The 14763-nt window shown below is 40.6% G+C and overlaps 1 protein-coding gene across 2 annotated transcripts in view; it reads left to right on the top strand.

Annotated features, from left to right (window-relative positions):
* Window positions 1-14763, top strand: part of ARSJ (arylsulfatase family member J) — a 54341-nt gene that overhangs the window by 10344 nt on the left and 29234 nt on the right. The window contains exon 1 of one of the 2 annotated variants that reach the window (XM_073340973.1): window positions 11961-12000. The exons of the other annotated variant lie outside the window; for it this stretch is intronic. Within the exon in view, the coding sequence (XP_073197074.1) occupies window positions 11996-12000 (5 nt within the window). The 5' untranslated portion in view covers window positions 11961-11995. Of the gene's footprint in view, window positions 1-11960; window positions 12001-14763 lie in introns of those variants that run through there. 2 annotated transcript variants of the gene reach the window in all.

Below are 14763 nucleotides of genomic sequence, written 5' to 3'. Positions count from 1 at the left end.
GTTCTATTGGGAGTGTGTAAACTAATTGTCAGGAAATCACGTATTTATGTGTATAGGCTCTTGTCACCATAATATCTGGCTGCAGGTCAAAAAGGAAATCCCTGGTAGATCTGGGAAACAAATCTAGATTCTAGACTGTCTGAGTTGTAGTTCTGTGTCTTAAGTACAAAACTGTCCTTTCTTATTTAAAATGACTGTTTCAGATTAACTTTAAGTGAATAGGGATTATAAATTCCTTCAGTATACTATGCGCATGTAGGCCTACATTTTTAACTCAAAGGCCAGACACCAATATACAGAAACCACATGGACAAAATTGTACCTGCACAGTTTCATGATTAATACATCTATTTGTGTTAGATGTTCACACAAATAAGAATACACTGTTTTACAAATGGACTTCTGGCCTCCAGTTTGATACATCTGGCCCATACAACATATATTTATTTTGATTTATAAACATCCAGTGCCTATTACACATACTGGGCACTTTGAAAGTTTTTTAAAATTCATCAAACAAAAAAACCGCTCCCAGAAGTCCCATCTCACATAAATAAAAAGAAAATCCACCAAACTGGGAAAAAATCCTTTTCAGGTCTGACTTCCCCTTCACACTTCAGCCTTTCCCAAATCTTTAGCCAAAGGGATGGATAGGCTTGCAATGTGCCTGGAAGGTCAACAGTTTCAGGCTTCTCTTGTACCCATATGCACACACAGATGACCATTGTGTAGACACAAAGAGGTGCACATGCAAAAGGAAGACCCTTCAAAAATCTGGTTCATAAATGCTTATTGAGTTCTATCAATGTCCACCATATCATGATAAATGTTGTGTTAGAACTCATATTGTGGTGGCACTTGCATATTGTGGTGGCTTCAATGCAGCTTCCTCCTGAGAAGGAACACTTCTCATGATGTTGTTTCATTGAGGCAACCAGGCTTTGTTCCAGTTCTTTGTTGCACTGTTTGCATTTTGCACACATGCCTCTCTTACCCACAGGTAGAGGAACTTCATTAAAATATTCCCAAACTGGGTCTCTTTTACGGCCTGATGCCATTATAGGTTTTCCCTTCTAGGGAAAGAATGGTATGGTAGATCTCAAATCAATGAAGGCTACACTCAGAAAGACCTCAAGACTTCCGGAAAATGCTGCTCAAACAGTTTCACTTCTGTTTCTACTGCCTGTCCCTCCCTTCTCACATTTATCTCCAGACTTCTCCTCATCCAGATCTATTCCGCCCCCAACAATCTTCTAGTCACTGAACTTTTTGAAAATTTGCACTTTTAGAGGGAGGTAAGGGATTGACTCTGTACACAAATTTGCAGAGGGACAATAGGTTTGAGCTCTGTTATTTCTCACCTCTATATTTATTTTAAAATATTTTTGCTGTTAACAAGCATGCTATCTCTGGGGCCACAAATCCATAGTTTGAGAACTGCAAAATTAAGCATTCCTGATGGTATCTTGTAGACTGAGCACTGTGTCCTATTGGGCAAATAGAAAAATTAACCTAAATAATCTATACAGAAGCCCCTCGAACCCGATAAGATTGGCTCCCTAACCCATGAACTACTGGAACTCATTTACAAAACTTTTCTTAAATATTACATGAATATATTGTCTCATATTATAGAACTAGAATTTATAATCCCTATTCCATGATGAGATATCTTTGAGCTATAATGAATGTCAATTAAAACTATCTTTAGATATGTTTTTTGAAGAAAAAACTTCTTATCAAAAAATCTGATTTTAAATTAAAAAAAATATTTTTATCCACCCTTTTTTGTAACAATTGCAAAGTTACAAGTACCTTGTTTTGGAAAATAGATTTTTTGGTTTCAGTGTAAAACCTAGTTGCCGATACATTTAATCCTTTTTTAATATCTAAGATAACCTATATGTGTAAATGCCCCTTGAACTAAGAATGCTTTAATTTTTTAGCAGCAAGTTTAATTAGTTGTGCTGTTCTTGCTTTCAGTTTATGGACTACTCTCTGTTGCACAATTTAGCTGAGGCTTTTCAGAGTGTTTTAAAAGGAAAGCTTTTTATCAAATATATGGTGAGCATCAGAAACTCCTAGTTGCCTACAGTGAATTAACTCTTAAAACAGCCAGGCTGTTCCAGGTCCTCTGACTTGATTGCTTTTGGTTGTGGAAAATGGAAGAGATCACTAGAGCCGGAATTTGGGAAAGTAATATATTGTTGAAAATGGCAACGCCTCTATAAAATTACCAGGTGCCCATTCTTAAGTTTATCCTCTGCATTTCAGATTTATGTATGCTAGCCTTCCCCACCCTTCATGGTTATTCTCTAGAAGTGACCTGACTCTAAAAAATAACATCTAAAGTATGCTATGTTCCACCAGCAGCTGGATTTGGGATTGAGTTTAGGTGTGAATTTTATGTGTGTGCCTGGAGTATTCCCCCTTTCATTTGAAGATACAAACCAAACCTTATGCTGACCATACATTTTTTTTCATGATATCCAGGCTTTCCAAAATACTATGACGACATGTACTGTTAAAAAAAGAAACTGGAAAACTAGACAAAGCTGCACCATTAGCAGAATTATTGAAATTTCTTGATCTTGGGGAATATTTTCTTATTTTTAAATATTATTCCTCTTCAGACAGAGAGAGAGATTTTTCCTATATTATTAATACATACATCTTAAGAGGGGGGTGGTGGGGAAATTAATTAGTTATAAAAAGAAAAATCTATTGTCAAGTCTGGTATAATTTGTGCCTTTCCTGATCTGAATCGTTCTTGCTATTGTAAACCTTGGAGAGTTTCAGTTGTGTGTTCTATGCTATATGATAGCCTAGAAATGGGCACTATTTTGATTTATATGGATTACAAAGATTCTTTCAAAAAGGAGTTCAAAGCCATTGCTGAGGCTAATTAGATTGTATGCAAGCAACCCCCTTGCTCACATTTTAGACTAAGGAAAATGGGAATGGTGGACATGCATCTTACTTGCTTGGCTGTCAAGTTGGAAGAAGCCCTGATGCATTTTTTAGGCTGTGGGAGAAGACGAACTGCATTCAGGTATGCCGTGGGTAGTATTTGCAGCATAATCTTTTTCAGTTCTTGTGGTGCTTTTGGTTGTAATAAGCAAAAAGATAAGCTTATTTATAGTTATTGTTTATTTGATTATCTTTCTCTTTAATTTCTATCAACCAGTGCAGTAACTCAATAGGGAACATCTTATCCTCAGATGTTAGGGCCTGATTCAGCACTAGGCTAGTTCAGCTTTATGATAGAGTAAATCCAATTACATGACATAAAAGAGGAGCCGTCAGTTCTGAATCAGGTACTTGTTTATAATGAGAAAGAAATTAACATAATAGACAAGTATACAGAAAACTTCCAAATGAGAGGTTCAGCCCAGTTCTATAACCCCAAGATGTAGAATCCTAGCTTCTCAGACGCTTTCTCCTCCCTCCATCTCCCTAGCAGCCCTTCCTTGGTGACAGGTTGAGAGTGAAGCTGAGCTGGTATTTACTCTTTGTTTGCTGGGTGTTGTACTGTGCAACACTACCCTATATCTAACAATAAACTTTTATTTAAGAGAATTTTGGTTAAGGGTGTAGACACTTAAACTGGACACAGCTGTTATTAGGTGCTGTAAAAATGTGGAAACTGATTTCTGAACCATAAGAGAGAAGGAAGCAGAAATGGGTGAATTATTTGGACAAGGGTGGGAGGCACAAGAATGGAAATTGTGATTTCTTTTCCCCTTCACAAACAATACTGCAAAGAAGTAGTGTGAATTGAGTGTGGGCCAGTGTGCATTCCTGAAAATTTTCTGCTGCACTCCCTACTTGATGAAATTATACATTAGTGTTTGTGTTTTTTCTGTCTTCTTTTATTCTATTTTCATTATGGTGTTATAATAATCCAGAATTCATATGTAGTGGAAAACTAACCTTTCCTTCTGTGTGTAGTGTACATAGAGAAAAGTTTTCCTTGAGCTTTTTTTATTTTATTTTAATTTATATCTCCTGCTTTGATTTGCCCTATTTTTGTTACTGTAAGTAAGAGACTTCTGGTAAGAATAAAGAGAATTAGTCTTTCTGATGTAATGAAGAATGATTTGACCAAGACTCCTCAGCCATCAGTATTAAATATATGTATGCTGTAATGCTACAAACAATGAGATTTTACTGTAATGATTAAGATCATGTGTAATACTGTTTGTCACTGTTTCGGCCCAATTTGAGTTTTGACTCTCTTTGAGGCTTCACTTTATATCCTTTGGCAGTAATTGGCCCCACTGAAACTGCATATGGCAACTCTTAAGATTCTGTTTTGACTCTAATTCTTTTTTGTTTCTGTGTTGCCATCTGGTACAGTTGTCATGTGTCATGAATTAGGCTTCCATTGTAAGAAGAATTATGCTTGAATTTTTTTATCCCTTCTGTCAGATCCTGATATTTTACTGTCTGGTTGAAATGTTGTTTTGGAGGGCCCTGTCTGAATCTAGCCTAAGTTGAATTGCTGTAGATTGGCACAAGACAGTGGTGGTGAGGCATGATTCCTTAGCTTAGGTATAAATGGGTCAAATCTTTCGGTAGCTGATTCTGTTAGGAATATTTGGGGTCACTTTGGATTCCAAGCTTTCTCTGTTAAAGCATGTTTCCGCCACAGAAAAGCTTGGCTTGTGTCCATCAGGAAAACAGCCAAAGTAATGTGTTTTCTGTGACTAATCCCAAGACTCTTCTTATCCATGTTGCTATTACAAACCAACAGGATTTCTTCAGTGCTCTTTTTGATGGTTTGCCTGCTGTTGCTATTAAATGTAACCTTGAAGAGCACCACAATTTGACAGCCTGTATTCTTGCTGACAGTGTTACATTCTCTCAGTTGGCACAGTATTTGTTAGTGAGTTGAGTTAAAAATTTTGTTTTCATACATACAGCCTTTCCTGTGCTGTTCACTCTGAAAAATAGGTATGTGAAAATGGCACTTGCTTACTCAACAAACATTTCCTGAATGTGATCTAGTCATCTCTATTCACTTCTGTAACAAAAAATATGTTTTGCTATTGTTATCCCAACATAGATAAAAGAGAGTGAATTGGATTCCATTCCTCCTTCTGTGCTAACACGATTAATAAAATGTCAAATGCTCTGAAGACAATGCAGTTGCATCGGTATCACTGAGGACATAACCTGGCCTGCTGAATCGTTATTGCTGGTAGTGATATACAAGAAGGAAAGAACGTGGTTTTACTATGATAGCCCAAGGAGAATTTCAGGGTTAGCAGCTGGGTTATATACAGAGTGTGTTGTAGTGGTTAGAGCACAGTATTGGGACCTGGGCACCTTCATTCTTCTGTTGACTTGCTGTGTGGTCTTGAGTTGATCACCTAACCTGCCTGAGTTTTACTTTACCCATCTGTCAAGTAAGTGTAATGATATTTACCATACAGGAGCATTGCAAAGATAAATTAAGTGCTGCAGTAGTCATCTATTTTAGGGAATTATGGTGGTAAAGCTCCCAATCACTGCTTTGAAAATATACTGCATAAAATGTTTAAAACATTCTAGCAAATATGTATTAGAAATTGGGGGTGGGAGAGTTAACCTCCTTATTATTTTGTCTTTGCTACTACAAGTCAAATATCAAAAAACAGGGAAGAGAAACTAACTTATAAAGGTTTCAGAGTAACGGTAACTTATAAAGTAACTTATAAAGGGAAGCTGCCTTTATCCTAAGAGTCCTTGGCACACAGAAAGAATTCAGGAGCTTCTAAAATGAAGGTATCTGTCACACTGTATCTGTAATGTAAGAGCTGGTTCTCCTGTTGAGCTCATCTTCTCTTCAAACCAGTCCATGCTTCATTGATTTACTACAAGTTCTGGAATCAGTTCTTCTGTTGCTTCCAGCTTGTATTTGCTATATAGTGAACAGGGCCGGCTCTAGGTTTTTTACCGCCCTATGCTCCGAGAGCACAACTGCCCAAGCAAAAAAAAAAAGGGGGGGGGGCGCGGAATGCTGCCCCTGGAATTGTGCTGCTCCAAGCACGTGCTTGCTTTGCTGGTGCCTAGATCTGGTCCTGATAATGAAATCTATTACACCTTGATTTGCAACCTGATATGAGAGGTGTTTTTAGGAAAGCAGATGTTTTATTCACATCTACAGTATCCTGCTGCAGAATGCTCTAAACAATGACCAGGTTTGTTGGACTTGGCTTGTATAGCCAATGTTCCATTAGCGGGGTGGAGCTTGTCATTTTATGGAAAGGAACTATTTAAACATCAAACTACTCAGCTTGGCTCTTTTTCTGTTGTTGTCTCTGTATCTCTGTTCTTGTTGCTCAGCAAAGTGAACCATTAAGAAAGCAGAGTGAATGGGGGCATGTGGCTATATGTATTTTACCTTTTAGATATATTCCATATGAAATATAAATATAAACCAATTGTCTTCCTTTCTTACTGCTCAGGCATTTATTATATTTTAAGCTTTGGATCAAGCTGTAGGTAAAATATTTTCCTATGTAGTTCTTTGTATTGGTAACTCTTTTAAGCTTCATTTCTTAAGCAAAATGTTTTCAGATAAAGGCCTCAGGGGATGGGGAAGATTGTTTTTTGGTTTACAGTTGGTTAGTTCTTTTTTCCCCCCCGGGTCTACGTGGTTCTTGTTTTGCAAACACAGTAACAAGTAACCCATCCTCTTAGCTCGTGGCATTATAGCCTGCAGAAAACGGATGGCATAGATGCATTCTGACATAACATGCTTCAAATGCAATCGTTCTTCTGAATTAATAGTATGCATAGATAGTTTGACAGTACTGATAGTGGGTGTTTTAAATATCAGTATCGTCTTTAGATGTTAGAAGCAACTCTATAGTTCAGAGTAAACTTTGTTCATTTCCCAACACAAACAAAAATACCCTCATTTACTTAGGGCCAGTTTGTGATTCACTTTAATGACCTCCCCTCTCTCTCCCATCCCCCCGCCCCCCCTTCCTATCGTCAGCGCTCCAGCCAGCAGAGCTGGGTGGGCACAAAGTAAGGAAGGTAGATTGAGTGAAGCTGCAGTAACTTATTTCCTCCAACAAGCAGGGCAGGATTTTGACTCTGACTCATTGTTTATTCCTGGGGCTTCTCCTGGGACAAGGACTCATTCTGTCCCTTAGCGATAAGGCTGTTCAAATGTATTTCCTCACAAAAATGCAAATGCTAAAGAGCAAGAAAATCATGAATCACTTGCAACCACTGCTAATTTCCATATACTAGCCCATTATTGTTCAACCACATTAACACACCAGTGCTCTGGTACTCTCAGTTTTAATTCATCCGTGCTATCTGTCTCATCATATCAAACCACATCACATCAAAGCAAGCCATAAGCAATGTATAGGTGCTGGCCCTTTGCACAGAAATGAATTTCATCCTTAATGAGCACAGAACAACTTCAGGGACCACTATCTCAATAGAAGGAGGGGGCTTCCATGGAGCAACATCCTGAAAAAACTCATAAAAGATCTTTTTGCAGCTGGCAGTTCTTCTTGCAAGCAGCTATCTATGGAGATTTAAAAGATAAGAGTTTTTGTCAAATGTCTATTGGGTCTCATTAGATTTCCAGAGATTAGGGATCAGACTTAACGCAGGTGTTTCCTCTGCTCCAGTGGTTCTCAAACTTTCATACTGGTGACCCCTTTCACACAGCAAGCCTCTGAGTGTGACCCCCTTTCTAAATTAAAAACACTTTTTTTATATTGAACATTATTATAAATGCTGGAAGTGAAGCAGGGTTTGGGAGTGGAGGCTGGCAGCTCGCAAACCCCATGTAATAACCTTGTGCCCCTGCCCCCCCCGAGGAGTCACAACCTCCAATTTGAGAACCCCTGCTCTACTTTAAGTTGTCACTGTGTTTATTAGCAATGTGACCTTTGTCTTCATTTGGACTGTGTCCCTCAAAATGGCATCATCACCTGTCATCAGGAAGAAAAGCATTTGACTTAAGGAGTAAGTAGCAGACCCCACTTTAAATGGTGCATGGTGGGTTCCCCTACTCACTCTTTCAAAGAGTACATTTTCTACCTCCTATCTCATAATAAGTTAAGTCTTTTGCAGAAATGAAAACACCAACGTTATGTCATGATAGACTTTTGAAAAGGAATTCTTCAACCTCTTCCACTGCATCCACCTCATTCAAAGAGGCCAAGAACTACCATTCAGGCAGGAATTCCCATTTCTGGATCACAGCGTTTTGTCTTTATTTCTTGTAGGGTCAGGGGTGAAAGTAATATAAAAGACTTATCGCTACGGGGGGCCAGCTCCGGGCCCTCAGAAGGGGTGGGGCCTCGGGAAGAAGGGGCGGGGCTGTGGGTCAGCTTTCACCAGCCAGCCCTTCCATGCTGCCCGGCCCATGCCACCTGGGGCTCTGGTGGTGATTTAAAGGGTCCGGGGCTCAAGCCGCTGTGCTGGTCAGGAGCCCCAGGCCCTTTTAAATCGCCGGGCCCTGGGACAGCTGCCCCTTTAGCCCTCCTCTGTCGGTGGCCCGAGGGGGAGGGGCAAAAGGGGCAGCAACGTTAAAGCACTGCTGTGGCAGCTCTTTAACATCAACTGTGTATGGGCCGGTACCGGAGGCCACTTCTTACTGGTATGCCGTACTGGCCTATTGCCTAGGGTGTTCTTTTATGTTAATTCAAAATATCCAGCTATTGGGCCAAAGTCAGCCACTCGGTAATTTCACTGAAATCATTGGTGTTACTCTAGATTTATGTTGGTGTAACAGGGTAGAATTCTTAACATTATTATTCAAACTCACTTATATAGTACTGTAAGGGCATGGCTACACTGGAAACTTCAAAGCGCTGTTGTGGGAATTCTTCCACGGTAGCACTTTAAAGTGCGAGTGTGGTCACACATGAGCACTGGGAGAGAGGTCTCCCAGCGCTCCTGGTAATCCACCTCCACTCCTTCCTAGGCATTATGTATGTGTGCAACTGATTCTTCCTAAGTGGAGTACTTTGCATTTGTCCTTATTGAATTTCATCCTATTTACTTCAGACCAGTTCTCCAGTTTGTCCAGATTGTTTTGAATTTTAATTCTATCCTCTAAAGCTCTTGCTACCCCTCCCAGCTTGGGATCATCTGCAAACTTTGTAAGTGTACGCTCTATGCCATTACCTAAATCACTGATGATGATATTGAACAGAACTGACTGGACCTAGAAATGATCCCTGCAAGACCCTACTTTGGAAGGTCATGCCCTTCCAGCTTGACCTTGAACCATTGTTATGGAATGCTTTTAACAACAAAGGGCCCAAGCCTGCAAAACCATTGGTATGTCCCTGGAACTAGGTGTATGAGTAAGTAGTAATCATCTGAGGAAGGGTTTGCAGGCTTAGGTCTATAACCACTAGTATATTAAGTTCTACATTCACCAAGCAAAGCAGGAGTTTAAAAAAATGTGGCCTAGTTGGCCTTCCTCCTGAATGTATTTACTTTACATCCTTGACGTACGTTTCTTGACCTTGATTTTGTATGTGTAACTTTTACACTTCCTCCAATCAACTGCGGCTTTTACAAGAGTAAATACTGGAATAACTTTGCATCTATACTTTTCTTCTAAGAACTTCACTGTCTGTCTGGATGAAGTATTCGATTCAAAAAGTGCAAACACAGAACTATACAGGTGCAGCAGCTCTGTGAAGGGCTGACTCTATTCAGATGACATACTCATCTGCTGGACTGGGAACCACCCCCTCCCCCACGTACACACACACACACATACCATCACCACCACCGCCCTTCATTAGGTATAAACAGATGTGGAGGATTTGATTTTTCACTGTATCTGAGCTCTGCTTCAATGCGGTGGAGAGTGAAGGCTTCCACAGAGCTGTCACAGTGCCTTGATTCTCAGTTGCCCAGGACAGCTTTAGCTTATGCTGCTGGAGAATCAAGTATAATAGAGCTTCCTTCCACCACCCCTTGCCTCTCTCCTCTTCTCTGCAGTCACGATGCCCTCTCCCCTTTCTCTCTTCTGCTGGAGTTGAAGGTTCTGGCACAAGAGGCAGCAGAGCTGATGCAGGAGGCAGGGGACCCACCTCTGCCAGCTATGTACTGGTGGAGATTCCACCTATATGGGGACTGCTTCAGGCTAAATCTCAGGATGCTTTAAGTTCACAATGAGCCATATAGGTGGTGCATCATGAACTTGGCAGAGCAGAGAATCTATCCAGAGAGAATTACCTGCCTTTTTTTTTTTTTTAAATGTATCAACTATCTGGCATGTATGACACAATCCTAATTATGATGTCTCTGCAAATGATGATGATCACAACATCTGTATTTCTCTTTCTGCTTCTGAATCGGCACCACCTCAAGGAAGTAATTATTTCAGAAAGGGAGGAAAAAATAGGTCATGACTTACTTTCCAAAGGTGGGAGGTAATGCAAGGGAATTCGAAGCAAGAGGGGCAAGATTGAGACTTTACATCTCACCATTTGCAAAGAAGGGCATGTGGATGCACTGGCCCAGTAACAAGGGAGGGCATGTGAGTTGGAGCCTTCCTCCATTAGGGAAGTAATGTGATACTAAGCCTTTCTATAGTAAACAGCTTTCCCGCCTGCATGTTGGTGAATCCAGCCAAGATTCCACTCTACTCCCTAACCTCCAACGTGGAGGAGAAGTAGCAGCCTCTCAGAGCTCTCTCCTCACCTACAGAATAGTGATGCAGCTAAACTGCACAGTTGGAGGGCTGATGCATACTCCCCTTATTCCATTTTGCATCATCGAAAGGAAAGTCACAAACTGGGACCTAAGTAAGGAAGATTCTGAAGTCATTTTCAGGGGGATATTGACAAGAAAGTATATTATTTGTGACTATTTAATAGAAGTTTTCAGAATAGCATTTGAAATTGTGGAAGACAAGGATGGTGAGGTAATATCTTTTATTGGACCAACTTCTGTTGGGTAGAGAGACAAGCTTAAGAGACACACACCGAGCTCTTCAGGTCTGGGAAGGGAACTCCCAGCTTCACAGCAATGTGCAAGGTGGAACAGATTGTTTAGTATAGGTAGTTAGCACATATTATAAGGGACCATTTAAGGTAGAGTGGCCCATTAACACCTGTGCAGGCACAGGACAAAAAAGAGGGGGTTATAGATTACAGGTTGTTCATGATTTTTGGTGTCCAGCAGAGTAATAAATTTAAGCTCTTAGGCTCCTCTTTTGAATGTTTCAGAGTAGCAACCGTATTAGTCTGTATTCGCAAAAAGAAAAGGAGTACTTGTGGCACCTTAGAGACTAACAAATTTATTTGAGCATAAGCTTTCGTGAGCTACAGCTCACTTCATCGGATGCTCACGAAAGCTTATGCTCAAATAAATTAGTTAGTCTCTAAGGTGCCACAAGTACTCCTTTTCTTTTGAAAGTGTTGCACTGATTTCCTTTTGAGGAGGAGGACTGATAGGTCAGATATAGAGAGATCACTTTTTGAAAAGTGTTCACCCACAGGTGATTGAGGTATTGTGTAAATCATGGCTCCTTTGGTGTTAAAGTAGATCTCACTAATAATATTTGAGTCTTTTATGGCACCTTCTCAAACATGCCACAGAGCTTTATAAACATCAATAGACTAAAACTTACAACACTGTGTGGGGAAAAAAGTAAATATGTAGTCTCCCCAGTCCCAGATAGGGTAACTATGGCACAGAGAAACTTGCCCTGGGTCACACAGAAGGTCTGGCAGATCCAGGAACAGAACTCACATTATTGCTTTAACTGCCAGACCATCCTGACACAGAAAACTGTAGTGTGCAGACATAGCTTTGTTTCCTGTAGCCTCCAGAAAATAAACTAATTGCAGGTAACACCAGGCTATCAAACACTGTTTACAAAAGCAGCTGGAAGATGTCTCCATAATTGGAAAGAGTTCTGAAGTGGGAGTTATTGAGTCAGAAGAAGTGGAATTTTGAAAGCACATTCCTCAGGGAGTGAGTGGAAGCAGGCATTTCGTCTGGTGACAGGATGAGGTACTGTATGAGATACCATATATATTTTTAAAAAAAAAAAAAAAAGGAGTACTTGTGGCACCTTAGAGACTAACCAATTTATTTGAGCATGAGCTTTCGTGAGCTACAGCTCACTTCATCAGATGTTTACCGTGGAAACTGCAGCAGACTTTATATACACACAGAAATCATGAAACAATACCTCCTCCCACCCCACTGTCCTGCTGGTAATAGCTTATCTAAAGTGATCAACAGGTGGGCCATTTCCAGCACAAATCCAGGTTTTCTCACCCTCCACCCCCCCACACAAATTCACTCTCCTGCTGGTGCTAGCCCATCCAAAGTGACCCAACACTCTCACAAGTCTTGGGAGACAGGCCAGTCCTTGCCTACAGACAGCCCCGCAACCTGAAGCAAATACTCACCAACAACCACATACCACACAACAGAACCACTAACCCAGGAACTTATCCTTGCAACAAAGCCCGTTGCCAATTGTGCCCACATATCTATTCAGGGGACACCATCACAGGGCCTAATAACATCAGCCACACTATCAGAGGCTCGTTCACCTGCACATCCACCAATGTGATCTATGCCATCATGTGCCAGCAATGCCCCTCTGCCATGTACATTGGTCAAACTGGACAGTCTCTACGTAAAAGAATAAATGGACACAAATCAGATGTCAAGAATTATAACATTCATAAACCAGTCGGAGAACACTTCAATCTCTCTGGTCACGCAATCACAGACATGAAGGTCGCTATCTTAAAACAAAAAAACTTCAAATCCAGACTCCAGCGAGAAACTGCTGAATTGGAATTCATTTGCAAATTGGATACTATTAATTTAGGCTTAAATAGAGACTGGGAGTGGCTAAGTCATTATGCAAGGTAGCCTGTTTCCTCTTGTTTTTTCCTACCCCCCCCCCCCCCAGATGTTCTGGTTTAACTTGGATTTAAACCTGGAGAATGGTCAGTTTAGATGAGCTATTACCAGCAGGAGAGTGAGTTTGTGTGTGTATGGGGGTGGGGGGGATGTGAGAAAACCTTGATCTATGCAGGAAATAGCCCGACTTGATTATGTAAAGAGTTGTCACTTTGGATGGGCTAGCACCAGCAGGAGAGTGAATTTGTGTGGGGGGGTGGAGGGTGAGAAAACCTGGATTTGTGCTGGAAATGGCCCACCTGTTGATCACTTTAGATAAGCTATTACCAGCAGGACAGTGGGGTGGGAGGAGGTATTGTTTCATGATTTCTGTGTGTATATAAAGTCTGCTGCAGTTTCCACGGTAAACATCTGATGAAGTGAGCTGTAGCTCACGAAAGCTCATGCTCAAATAAATTGGTTAGTCTCTAAGGTGCCACAAGTACTCCTTTTCTTTTTGCGAATACAGACTAACACGGCTGTTCCTCTGAAACCATATATATTTTTGTCTTTTATAAAGAATAGAGCACTCTTTAGGTGCTTTCTCTTGTTCAGAAAACTGATTTAAAAGGCTTCTTTTCAGAGCTGTTTCAGGAAGCTCTGTGGTAGACACCCATTTGTGATCCTCTGCTTTCAAACCAGGTTATGTTTTGTTCTTATTTACTTTTGCTGTCTCATTAACATTCTTTAGAAATTACAAATACAGTGAGTGCAACTTTGGGGAAAGCTTAACAATATCTGTCTTTTTTTCATTCCAAGAGATCATAGCCTAGAAGTATCAGAAAGATATTCTGTTATGCTGATATTCAGTTAGAAGAGCACGAAATGCAGGAAAAACATATTTTTCATTTTGTTGGCTGCAAGAATTTTGTGATGTTAGTGTTGTCAGAATGCCAAAATATCTATATTCAGAGACTGCATAAATGTACCCTGCTGGAGCTCCCCAAGTTGTCATCAACTTTCCTCTCCCTAAAAATAAGTTACTGTGACTGTCTGAAAAGTGCTTTTAGCACATTGAGCAGGTATGGCCTTGGGGGAAAAGCACCACCACATCTATCCATTATGTAGTGTCTATCTTTAAAAAAGGGAAGGAGGAGGATCCGGGGAACTACAGGCGAGTCAGCCTCACCTCAGTCCCTGGAAAAATCATGGAGCAGGTCCTCAAGGAATTCAGAATGATGATGCACCAGAACGCAAAAACAGAGAGAGAGAAATAGGCTGCTCCCTAAGGCAGACACATGATGCACCCCCATCTTGCTTTAAACTGGCTCTGCTCCTATGCTTTGCTACACTGGCCTTCCCCAGGCTCTTACAGTGGTACCTTGCAATTCCAACACAGTCCTCAAGATACCACATTTACCTTGATTCAGAGTCCCTCTGTATCAGGCACAGGGAGGCTGTATCTATTATTTCACCCCATAAGCTCTTCAAATACAGATGATGTGTAAGTTTATAAGGAAATTTGAATAGTAACAAACCAGTTTTGAGCGAGAGGGGTACAAAGAAGTGTTGGAAACAAGTCAACACATCCAATTGGAGGCGTGTTTAATCATTTTGACCAGTTGTTTCATACTTTGTTGAAGAATGCTACTCGGGTTCAGGTCATACCAGTGTTGCTGAGTTAGGGATGTTATAACGGCATCTGGTTGTAACTTCTAGATGTGCCTCTTCAATAAAGAAGGTATGATGATGATGATAGGTGGGGGAAGATGGGAAAAGAGAGCTTTTTAGAACCAGAGAAGAGCAGAGCATTCTGTGAAGTTTAGTCAATACGGATCTAATTTACCCGTGCAGTGCTCAGAGACTATGGTGATGGACTTTATCGAATACTCTGAGATACACACTGCTGTTTTT

This window comes from Lepidochelys kempii, chromosome 4 (genome assembly GCF_965140265.1).
Source record: "Lepidochelys kempii isolate rLepKem1 chromosome 4, rLepKem1.hap2, whole genome shotgun sequence".
Classification (NCBI taxonomy): domain Eukaryota; kingdom Metazoa; phylum Chordata; order Testudines; family Cheloniidae; genus Lepidochelys; species Lepidochelys kempii.
Note: the sequence above shows the minus strand (reverse complement) of the source record. Positions and strands in the feature narration are given on the sequence as shown.